Genomic DNA, 12999 nt, shown 5'->3' on the forward strand with positions numbered 1-12999 from the left:
GTGGGGGTCATAAACCAGGCCCCTGAGGTCGCTCTTCCGTGAGACCGGAATGACCGGCCGGCCGTGTCCGTCTTTAATTTTACCAAGAAACGGCACTTTCTTAGGCGGCTCGGCTCGCGTGACGTAGACCTTGACCGGGCCGAGCAAGGCGGCGTAAACACAGTAGCAGCATCCGGCGCGGCACGGTAGAGACAGCTTCATGGCCAAGTTGGCCGGCTCGCTGGACTTCCGGCGCTTGGTTTTCTGGGCGAGGGGAGTGACGTCAGCTGGGTTTGTCAATATTGGTTTTGGTCGTGGGATACGGGCGTGTTTTGATGGGGGTAGGGTTGGTGCGAGTTGGGTATCTGGAAGGGTTAAATGTGGTTCGATGTGGTGCACGGGTACTGGTAGTTGTGGTGTAATGTGGTGCTGTGTAGATGGAGACAAGGAATGTGAAGGTACGCTGTGGTGCAGGCCATGTTTATGGTAGTGGTGGCGATGGTACTGTTCTACAGCGTCATCCGATCCGCTGATGATGATCCTGGGCAGCGTGAGCACAGATTTCACGCCTTGAATGTTCCCTACATCACTAGTGTGACCTTTGACACCGGAAGTTCCACTGAAGGTCTGGCTTTTGGACAGCATGAGCTGGAAGAGCCTGGTGTCAAGTTCAAGGTCTCTGTGACCCAGGCTCGGCACATCTCGTCTGTTGATGTAAGCACTCCGCTGCAGACGATACTCCAGCACGTGCAGGTCTCTCCCAACGTCTGCCATGACCGGACATATAATGCAGACAAAAAACAAATCACCGCTGAAAATCAGCTGATCGGGTCACGTGACCGGTTCAGATCTGGAATTTAACGACAGACATTTTAGAAAATCAGAAAAAAGGAAAAAAAGTCATGTTGATAAACAAATTCCAAACAACGAATCACGTGCCAACACACCACCAGGTCTTCTGTACCCAACTCTATCAATCATAGGACGAGTCAACCTGGGGGGGGGGGGGGAGTGAAGGGGGGGGGGACAGGATGTAGCAAGTAAATTAAGTAATGAAACAACTAAATATTACCAAGTCTACGTTTTCTGTAGTAAAAAAACATTTGCTGTTGACTGAAGAGAATCGATGATGTTGTTGTGTAAGTTTTTTTTAATGCTGCACGGAGTAACATTTAAGTAAAGAAAATATTGATAGATCAACGGTAAAGAAATATGTATTGTGTAGTAACATTGGGAAGATGAAATAATGCTCTTTAACAGAAATGTCTTGAGAGTTACTCACCCTTGACTCATTCAAAGAAACTGAAACTACATGAGCTCAGATGGGCTTAGTAGTGTGTCTGGCTCAGTCAGGGGGAGTAAGTGATGTTGGGTTGGTTGCACAATTTCAATATACCGACGTCAGAGAAACAGATGGACTACACCGTCTACGTCATCTGCCCAATATACAATTTAAATTAATGAAAAGAAATAAATTTACAATCACTTACGTTATGTATTGACGGAACTTAATTTAAAAACGAAAATCATACCGTAAAATATTCAAGAAACAGAATTAGCTCTATAACGTGTTGATTATTTTACACATAGTGAATTATAGCTTAAACACTGATTGGCGTTTAGTTGGGTGTTTGAAAACAAGAACTATGCACAACGTAGATAGTAACAAGAACGGCTACTCTGACCAACACCCATCTAATAGAGTTGCCTACCTTCGTCACTTTGTTTTATCTCAACCTCCTCCCCCCTCACCCCTGTTTCCAGCGGTTCAATAACCGAAGCTGCTCGCGTGAAGCAACTGATATTTAATGAATATTAATGGCTGCAGGAGGGTGGGGGGGGGGGGGGGGGGGTGAGGAGGGGAAGGGTGGCTGTTGATGGGAGAACTGTTCTTTAAACCCAACACCAACCAATTAAACCAGACAATGGCGATGACGTGTAAAGTTCTTAAAAGAAAATTTTGATTCGTAAAAAAAAAGAATTAAACATTGCAACGTGAAATGGGCGTGTAGGTTACTGTGACCTTTGAGAACTACGTCATAGTGATAAGCCGGACATTAGGTCCAACAATAGTTTTTTTTTTTTTTTCAAATTGTTGGTTACACAATAATATCAGCGTCAGGGGATAACTGGTGTTGCAACTTCGGCGTTTCAAGTTACCCCACGTTGTTAAAGTGGGGGTGGGGGGAGGGGAAGGGGTCGTACATAAATGACATAATAAAATCAGGTTATTGGGAAAGATTGATGGGTGGGTTGGGGAAATAATTGTCAAGTGGCATTACTGTTGATGACTGCTGTACTCGTTAACCAAACATTTGATGGGGGTCATGTTTTTGTTCGAGTTGTGGGGAATATTTGGGGAGGGTTGGAACTTTGTGATGTCATAGAGAGTTGGTCTGGGTTTGTGACGGCATTGTGATGTCACAAGAAAGGTTTTGTAGTGACATGTGACGTCATTGTGAGTGGGATGGGGGGGGGGGGGGAAACAAAATTCATCAACATCGCGTGACGTCACGTATCTCTATACAGGGACGGCTCATTAAACTGCAATCAAGTTTTTATTTATTAATTAAAAAAAAACACACTTCAAGTCGTTAAAAAAAGAGCTAATAACTTTGTGATCAGTGAGTGCAAGATGCCCTACCAACAATGGGCCCTTCACGCTTGATTGGAGCTTAAACGTTGATGTAAGAGCCGCACAGTTAAATGATCTAATAATATTCGGCTCAGTGGAGAGTCGGGTTTTATAAGGTTTGGCTCAATACAGAATAAACGACGGCTCAAGTGAGGCTGGCATGAAACATTTTAAACTTAAAGTTAGTTTTAGCCACTACACATTGATTGGAAAATAATAACACAACATTGTGGTTTAAAGTAGGCTACATTATGTAATCACATGTAAAAAAATTTGGACTGGTCACATTAACTAAAGCCATGATACCCAAGTAAATAAAGCCATGATACCCAAGTAAATAAAGTCATGGTACCCAAGTAAATAAAGCCATGATACCCAAGTAAATAAAGTCATGGTACCCAAGTAAATAAAGCCATGATACCCAAGTAAATAAAGCCATGATACCCAAGTAAATAAAGCCATGATACCCAAGTGAAATAAAGCCATAATACCCAAGTAAAATAAAGCCATAATACCCAAGTAAAATAAATCCATGATACCCAAATAAAATGAAGCCATGATACCCAAGTAAAAAACATGATACCCAAGTAAAATAAAGCCATGATACCCAAGTAAAATAAAGCCATAATACCCAAGTTAAATAAATCCATGATACCCAAATAAAATGAAGCCACGATACACAAGTAAATGACAGTTTGCTAATCTGATGACCTTCAAGTTCGGCTCTACACCAACAACCTCCAACTACAGGTGTTTTGAGACTAAAGTTATAAACATAGTTCAGTGACGGAGTAAGCTGATAAATGAAAAATAATTTCTTTCGAAGAACCCATCCTGCAAACTAAAAAAGAAACCAGGGCCCATAAGCCTACGTCTCTCTCAGAAGCCTTATATGGCTTTACGGCTTTTGCACAATTTAAAAGATTGAATGCCCCCAATATAAATCTTCATTAAAAGCTAAAACAGTTCTCCGTTAACCTTTAATGAAAAATTGACGCAGATTATTTCTCAATCTCGCAGTGAATAGCCTCCCCTTAATATAGATTTAATTTAAAACAAAAAAAAAAAACCCTTTAGCGTCTCCTTTTATTTCAGCACAGGTTGTCGCACTTTATCTGCTTTTTCATTTGATCCAAGCCTCGGAGAAGGGAAACAATCTAGATCTATTTCTGTTTGGTCTCATTTGAATTTCATTTAACTCGGGACAGTTGGATACATGGGAGGCGTTGTGAGGAAAAATGTTTTGTTAAGGGAATGACAACAGGGTCATCTAAATGTGTAACTGAGAGTAAGGTTTGGTGTCTGTAACACGCTTATGTGGAACCGACATAGTTGGTTACAACTGGTAGAGTTTATATATATATATATATATATATATATATATATATATATATATATATATATATATATATATATATATAACTACCAAACGGTTTAGCCTCGCAGCCAGTCTATATGAAACGCTTTGAACCAGAGAGACCGTTCATAAAAGACGTCACAAAGTACGTCACACAATTTTGATAATCTTTACACCCTACCCTCCCCCTATCGTCACACGTCGTCACATACGAGTCAGGCCCTAAAATGTTCTACCCTTACATCCACTGAAAAGACCATACTTCTCCCCTACCCCTCAACTGAACATAGTTCTACGCCCCCCCCCCCCCCAAATGAACACAGTTCTACCCTCACCCCCCCCTCAACTAAACATAGTTCTACCCTCCCCTACTCCCCACTCAACTGAACAAACCCCCCCCCCCCCCCTTCAACTGAACACAATTCTAACAAAGCTTGACACTTTGCTCTGGATAATTATGTTTAAACAGTTTATATGGGACGTCACACATCGTCACATAAGTCTAACCCTAACCCACATATTCACGGGCGACCCCACCGCATGAAATATTTGATCAACGAAAAGTTTCCACTTTGAATAAAATCTCGCGATTGGTTTTGTTCTGCGTAGAAAAAACTATTTAGGTGATCGCTAATCTCTCGTGTGATGTTGACTGTAGATAAGGTTAGCTGGCCAAAACAGGAAGTTGGCTCTGAGAAAAATGGCGGCCGTCTTAATGGAAACAACGGAAAACAAGGTGTCACAATACCTCGTTGTTCGTTGACAAATTGTTAGCCGTTAAATTGTGTTTTGTTGTTCAGTGAAAAATTGTTAGCCGTGAAATTGTGTTTGCGGAAATAAAAAAAAAATACTTGGACAATAAAATATCACAGTCCTTACTCTCATCTGCCCTAAAATTTCAGTTAGCCAAGAGTAACCGAACCTGCCAGTTTTAGTTTTTACTTTCTCGTGTAAAATTTTAGGGGTCATCCATAAACGTTGTTACGCATTTTAATCGGCATTTACCTACCTTCTTCCCATTGTCACAAAAAAAAAGCCAGACCCCCCCCCCAAAAAAAAAAGCAGTGACGTCACACCTCAGTCTACAACCTCCTTCACATTTGCAGTTTTTTTTTTAAATATATCAATTGCATTCTAAAACAATTCCTGAACTATGTCAACATTGAGTAACCTATATTAGATATTATTTTTATTTTAAACAGAAAGCTAAAATTCAGTTTATATCATGACTTTTTAATATATACAAGAATGTCGTTACACATTCTGACCCCCCCCCATTCCCCTTATTACACATCGTCACAAAAATCAGAACACCCCCGCTCCCCTAGGTGTGTGTGTGTGACGTAGTTTATATCCCACAGCCGATATTAAAAGATTTTACAAATAAACTGCAATAAAAAATGGATCAATATACTCAATGTTGACCGAGCTCAGTAAATATTTAAAGAAAAATTCACCATTGACAATTTTTTTTTTGAATGGAAGGGCAGTAGGCTTATGCGTGACGTCAGAAACATTTTTGTAAGCTAATGGTTTATGACAAAACGCCATTTTTAAAATGATATCTTACCTTATAGTACTATTACGTTTTTTTTATATAACATGCAAGTGTTAGCGTCCAATAGCATAATGAAGTAACATAATGCTGATTACATTTCTTAGGTCATCGAGTCGTTCACGCAAAGCTATGTTATAAAAAAATCGTCCAATAAACAAATATTTACCTACATGAAGTTTTACATCCACTCCATTGCCAGACCGAGTGGACTAAAATAACACAAGGCCCACAACCATGGATGAAACGACGGGAGGGTTAGCTCCCATCTCCATCGCCGCGTACCTAATCGCTCACTCAAGATTAGTAAATTGAACAAATCGAAGCTTTTATCAGCGTTATGGAACGGCCTGCCAATCAATCGATCCACATCGATATGAGTGCTAACAGGTTTTGAGTGATTTGGTTTCCCAAATGGATGATTGATGGTGGTATAACAAGCACTCACTGATGGTGGTTTAACAAAGGATGGTATAACAAGCCCTCACTGATGGTGGTAAAACAAGTGGTGGTATAACAAGCACTCACTGATGGTGGTTTAACAAAGGATGGTATAACAAGCCCTCACTGATGGTGGTAAAACAAGTGGTGGTATAACAAGCACTCACTGATGGTGGTATAACAAACACTCATTGATGGTGGTATAACAAGTGGTGCTATAACAAGACTCACTGATGGTGGTATAACAAATGGTGGTATAACAAGCCCTCACTGATGGTGGTTTAGCAAATGGTGGTATAACAAGCACTCACTGATGGTGGTTTAGCAAATGGTGGTATAAGCACTCATTGATTGATTGTGGTAAAACAAGCATTCACTGATGATGGTGGTATAACAAGTGTTGGTATAACAAGTGGTGGTATAACAAGCACTCACTGATGGTGGTATAACAAACACTCACTGATGGTGGTATAACAAGCATTCACTGATGATGGTGGTATAACAAGTGGGGGTATAACAAGTGGGGGTATAACAAGTGGTGGTATAACAAATGGTGGTATAACAAGTGGTGGTATAACAAGTGGTGGTATAACAAGTGGTGGTATAACAAGTGGTGATATAACAAGTGGTGGTATAACAAGCGGGGGTATAACAAGTGGTGGTATAACAAGTGGTGGTATAACATGTGGTGGTATAACAAGTGGTGGTATAACAAGTGGTGGTATAACAAGTGGTGGTATAACAAGTGGTGGTATAACATGTGGTGTTATAACAAGTGGTGGTATAACAAGTGGTGGTATAACAAGTGGTGGTATAAGAAGCTCCTCGTCGTGTTTTGATCCTGTTTAAAGGTTGAAAGCTTGCCGCTTGCACCACGTCAGATGTTTGTCGGATTCAAGTCTGTCCAACAAAACACAACATATGACATGTTGGGGGGGGGGGGGGGGGGGGAGGAGTTGTTTAGGGTAGGTGGGGATAGAAAACTAACTCTCAACAAGGATTCATGACGTCATTCTTAGAGATGGTCGTTGGGTAAAATAAAATCAATAGCCAATCGGATTAAAGTATTGTGCTATGACGTCATATGAAATTTAAACAAGCCCTGAGAAAAGCACGTGTCATACAAAGCCGGGGTTAAACTGATTCTAGAGGGTTAAAGACAGAGACAACCAAGGCTTCGTAACTTCACGATTCAGATATCAGGGCTAGAAAATAGAGTGTGACAGAAATGTTGTGAAACAAGGCGACTCCTCTTCACTGTTACATGGCTAGACATCTCAGGGTGGCAGAAACTGTGTCTCTCCCCCCCCCCCCCACTAGCTACTATCTTGTACACCACTACCTCCAGTTTGTACGTTCAGCGTGACGTCACCCAAATTAAAATAGTGTTTCCTACGTAACACACACAGATGCCAGCTGTCGGCGGTAATTCACACAGTAGCGTCACATTGCGGGGGGGGGGGGTATGGTCCGCACGGGGTGACATCATTTAGGGTGTGACACCAAATGGAAAGATCGTGTTGTCCCAACATTGTATAATCCAGTGAAAATAATAAACTAGCAGGAGAGACGAGTGAAACAAAACTGGAGTTAAAAAATGTTGGAGAGGGGTGGGGGGGGGGGGGGGGGGACTCCCTCGGTTACCGAACTTGTGACGCCACTGAATCTATCCACCTATTTGTTCGTGGGTAATCCACCCACCTGTGTCAGAGATTTCATAGGGAAATTTTTAATTTTTTAATTTTAAATTTTGTTTTTAAACAAACGATTACATTTTTAAAATACACCGCACCCCCCCCCCCCACTCCTCCGTTTATCTCGTTAAAACATAGTCTGAATATCACCTAAACTACATCGAGGTTTTGTCTTATTAATAACAAACACAAACATTAAAAGAGAAATAACTGCGGTATTTACTTTGATAGACAATTGATACTAGGTTGCCTCCCATTACAAAACTAAGACAGCTGTTTAAAGAAAAAAATTACTCTGGGTTAATGTTTGTCAAACTCGATTATATATCGTGAGAAAATAATATTAGAATACATAGCAAAAACAATTATATTTTATAATTAACTCTTATGATAATTTTTACATACATTTTTCCTAACATTTGCTATTTGGATAAGTTTCACCCCAGTTGAGCAGAAATATTTTCCCATTTTACAAAGCAACCAACCATAAATAACCATTTTCCACTAATTATTTTTGTAAAATGTTAATTAAATATATAGACCTTATTATCTTTTTTAAAAAACAAAGCTATTTTTTATGATCCACTTTTCTTTCTCAACAATAGTTGCCAAAAAAAATCAAGCTGTTGTTTATTTCATAAAACGGCCAGCATGACCTTAGTTTAAGCAGTTGGTTCTCACAACTAGGATGTGTGATGTTGTCTTCTCTTTATATTGTAATATAGAAATAGGCATTTGTATTAGTAAAATCTGGCACTTCCTAAAATGTTAAAAATTGGAAACACAGTCCAGCTCTATATATTCATTTAATAAAGAAACCCCAATTATTTATTTGAATGGTAGATTATACTTCTAGTATTACCAGCCATATGCCATATTTTATTTTGGTCTTGACCATTCAATTTTCTAGGATGGATAGCCCTGTAGTATATTTAAATGCAGATAAAATGATAACAAAAGAAGCAATCAATGTTAACAGAAATTGGTTTACTAAATTAATTTTTAATGAGTATATGCAAATTGACTAACAGAATCAAGTGCAGTTTTAAGTTTGTTACTATAAATATTATCATTTATATTTTATTATGAATATATAAGTAACTTTTTATGCTAAATTTTGCAAATCAATAAGTAAGCAAAAAGTAGCCAAGTTGTGTAGCATACTGAAACATGTTTAAATAATTTAAAGTTTTAAAAATCTGCAGATACATTGCATTATTGGTAAGGTTACAGATTTTTATTAAGTTATATTTAAAAGAAATTGTAATATATAATATTTCTAAATGAATATTTTAAAACAATTTGGATTTGTAAAATTAAATGAGTATACATTGTGGCGTAGGTGACTAGCTAAAAACTAACCACATTAAGTTCTTGAAAATTAAAGTGTTAATGAAAGTGTATTCCTTACCAAAAGAATGACTGCTCTCAAGCATAAGTAGTTTAGATTTTAAAAACATTATACACTTAAGACCAACTTCACAACATTTCTTTATTTTGCTGACAATTATAAATGTTTACCATTAGTGTAAAATTTGTGTTATCTGAGAAGTGACATGGAGCTGAGGTGGCAAAGTTGGATTGTTCAGTTTTTTTTTAAAAATACTTTGCTACAAAAAAATTATTAGAAATTGCAATCTTTATCCAAATTGCACATTAGATCTTTTTTGATCGATCAACTTTCAGTTGAAAACAAACAGACACCTTGCTGACAATGATGATGGTGGCATCAGAAACCTTCTGCTGAATGCTGGGGTTAATATCTGGTGAAGTCTCACTCCTGGCTGTATTGGAACTCTGAGTACCCTGGCTTTCAGTAGTGCCTAGCTCTTGTACCTACCCAAAAGAAAAAAGTAATACCATGGCTATAATGTAATCAAAGTAAAAGATGCTGACTTTTTAAATTAAGAAGTTCACTTATTTAAAAAATGTCCCAAATTAAGAAACAAATAAGTTTACTGTGAAATTACATAAAGAAAAGCAATATAAACAAGGAACATTTAAGCTAAATTTAAGTTCAGGATTTAATCAACAATTTGAAAATTAATTAGTAATTACCTCAAGAGCTGATCCAACTGTGACATGTAAAACTTTAGCCATTTCAAGAGCCTTCTGCCTTGCATTATGTATGGCTAGCATTCCAACTTGTTTTCTGTTGGAAATAAATGCTACTATAATATATCTGCATTAGTATTTTTGTATTAATTTAAAAAAAAAACTAAATACTCATTTATTTATTTTCAGTTTTACAATTTTTAACATGTTTTTCTTCTGCTTAAATATGGACTATTTTACAAGAAAGGAAATATTTTTACAATTAATTAGAAAATTAAAGGATTTGACTACCTTAGTTTATCCAAACTTCCATGAGCATGGTAGCAATGGGGTAGGGTGACTGAAACAGCTGGACCAAGCTTTTCAGAAAGGTAGTTGGATACAACCTGGCATTTATTGATGTCAGTGAAGTGAACTTCAATTTCACAATCCACATTAACCATTGAGTCTACATGGCTCGTGTGCTGGAATATTCTAAAATCATCTTGCTGTAAAAAAAAAACCAATCACACATTTAAGCCTCTAATATGGTATGACAGTTCAATCCTTGGCAGTGAAACAAGTTCTTTAAGATTGTAAAACCAGTTAAAATTCAGGATAATACTTCAGTAGCTAATCATTAACATAATTGTGCTTATTATTTAATTTCATTTAGAACTTTTGTCATTTATAAGGAGCTAACAGGAATAAATTTTTAACAACAAATAGTTCTCAAGCTGAATCAGAATATTTACCAGAGAATACATACATCAAATAATAAGAGGTCTTTATTAAATTAATAACACCAATCTTATTTGAATTATAAATAATATAAGTAATGTAGTGAGAAATGTAGTCTTAAAGTAAAAATGACTTCCAAGTTCTCTGCATTTGAAAAAAATTTAGGGGCTTAAATTCTAAATGTATTCAATCTCAAAGAAAAAAAATTAGCTTCGATTTTTTAAATGTGTATGGCTAATCAAAAGATTAAACTGACAAGTTTTCAACCCATACAAGGGGTCTTTGTGGTCGAGTCGGTAGAGCTCATGGTTGCTAAACCCCGGCCTGCAAAAATTCTATACCATTCTCACAATTATTAAGACTGCGACGTATTTGTCAAGATGATGACGACTTTTGGATCAAGGCCCATGAGCTACTACAGTTCTTCCGACTTCGGTCATACCCGGAGCATATACTCCAGTCAGCACTACACCGCATAACAGCTGTTGACCACCAAGCCTCCCTTCAACAATTTCCAAAACAAAAGTCAGATAGAACTAAACTCATCTTACCCTACCATCCTCATTCAGTTTTGGCTAAAAATATCATTATAAAAAATTATTCTATCCTCAAGTCAGACCCCCATTTAGGCCATTTATTTCAACAGAATCCTTTGGTTGTGTATAGAAGGGAACGCAACCTTAGAGACCTTTTAGTTCGCAGCCGCCTGCCACCCACTACCAACACCGGTTTTGGCACCACTCCTTGTCCCCGTAAATGCAATACCTGTCATTTCACCCTTCAGGTTGAATCACTGCAGCTGCCGAAGGGAACCCTCAAAATTAAAAATCACTTCAACTGTGAGTCCCGCAACGTAGTTTACGTCATCCAGTGCAGGCGTTGCAACATCTTTTATATCGGACAAACGGGGAAAAGATTGTCTGACAGGGTTAGCCAACACCTGTGATCAATCAACAATGAAGACGGTCTTCCTGTGGCCAAACACTTCAACGAGAGTGGGCATGACTTAAAAAAGGACTTTTGTGTAACCGCCGTTCGGTTTTGCCACAATTTTAAAAATCGCCTTAGCACTGAAACGCGACTAATACTTAAATTTGGTACACGGGCACCCGATGGCTTGAATGAACAGATATCTTTCACCTAACAACCCCCCCCCCCCCCTCCCGCATACACCACGCCCCCAACCCCACCCCTATACGGTGTCCAAGCGTCCTTCTCACGCGTCTTTTCTTTTGGATATCGTGGCTAGCAGACAAGACGTGTTTTCACTGTCGAGCTAAGTCAAAAAATGTGTTACTGTTTGTCTTTATTTGTCTAATCTGTAATCACACTGTTGTGTGCTGACGAAGACCTTGGGTCGAAACGTCCATAGTACTTGTAACTGTCTTTAACTTGTGAGGTAACTAATACTATCTGTTTTATTACTAATTACTGGTTGCTAAACTGAAAAGTCTCGAGTTCGAACCCCTGGGCAGATGATGCTCGTTAGCTGGGGACAGCCACTCTTCTAGGAGGGATAACTCCAAAATCAAAATCTGCTGCCTTGTAGTTTGTTCTTGGTTGGACAAAGGCTATGGAAGCAAATCCAAAAAGAAAAGCAGGCTAAAATCGGAGTCAATGGCCTCAATGGCGCATAACCAGTTGACATGTATCCTTAATTGTGATGGAGGCATGGTCAAGTCGAAAAAAGCTCATGGTTGATACATTTGTAAAAAGTCTTGAGTTCAAACCCTCAGGGAGATAAGACTCGATCCCTTCCAACAAAGAAGAAGAACCCATACAAAAAATTATGATGGAGTTCCTCTCAACCAACTTGGCCAATTCTTATTGCAAGCCTCAAATAGACAAATAATTTAAAAGTAGGAGTCTGTGTGTTTGACAAAAAGTACTAATAGTAGGGCTAAATGTAAATACTAAATTAGTAAATAGTAAATAGTATTTACTAAATACCTACCTTTACAGAGTTATTTTGCAAAGTTTGAATGATATAATCAACTCGTCTGTTTATGCTATCTTTGGCTTCCTGTGCAGTAGCTTTTGTTGACTTGCATCTTATGTTGATAGAAAACCGATCGGGCGGTAAAATAAGCTCACCAATACCAGTTACATGTATTTGTCTATCAAGATAACCGGCATGATTAAGTATGGCATTTTCTGAATTTTCATTTGAAATGGACTTAGAAAGTCTAATATTTTCTGGGTTGCTTGTCTTGCTTTGCAATTCAGTAAAGACCCGTATCGGTCTGCTGTAAGCCATTTGGTAAATATAATGGACTAATACATCACTAAAAGATTAAAACTTGCTAGCAAGATAAAAATTATTTGCAAAATTTTAAAAGTTTGGACGCCATTTGTAAACAAAACTTGTCGCTTGCTCAATCATGTCAATAAGCCGCTTAGAGCCCAACACAATTTGTTAACACGAATGTCTGAAACCTAAAGTGGTTTTGTTTAATAAACAGCACAAATAGGAATGATTTTTATATTTTCAAGATTAGATTGGAATAATTAAATCATATTTAAAAAAAAAAATTATTAGTTATAAATTTTCCTACTTCCGGAT

The 12999-nt window shown here is 38.0% G+C and overlaps 1 protein-coding gene across 1 annotated transcript; it reads right to left on the reverse strand.

Annotated features, from left to right (window-relative positions):
- Nucleotides 1-9132: 9132 nt before the first annotated feature.
- LOC131941903 (interleukin-1 receptor-associated kinase 1-binding protein 1 homolog) lies at nucleotides 9133-12996 on the reverse strand. Its single transcript, XM_059301508.1, has 4 exons — nucleotides 12391-12996; nucleotides 10008-10204; nucleotides 9720-9813; nucleotides 9133-9497 (listed from the first exon to the last, which is right to left on the reverse strand). The coding sequence occupies exons 1-4, from the start codon at nucleotides 12691-12693 to the stop codon at nucleotides 9318-9320; spliced, it is 774 nt and encodes a 257-aa protein (XP_059157491.1). The 5' UTR covers nucleotides 12694-12996; the 3' UTR covers nucleotides 9133-9317.
- Between the last annotated feature and the right edge of the window lie 3 nt (nucleotides 12997-12999).

The sequence above is a fragment of the Physella acuta genome, unplaced genomic scaffold, assembly GCF_028476545.2.
Source record: "Physella acuta isolate Inbredline_101_S28 unplaced genomic scaffold, ASM2847654v3 ptg000376l, whole genome shotgun sequence".
Classification (NCBI taxonomy): domain Eukaryota; kingdom Metazoa; phylum Mollusca; class Gastropoda; family Physidae; genus Physella; species Physella acuta.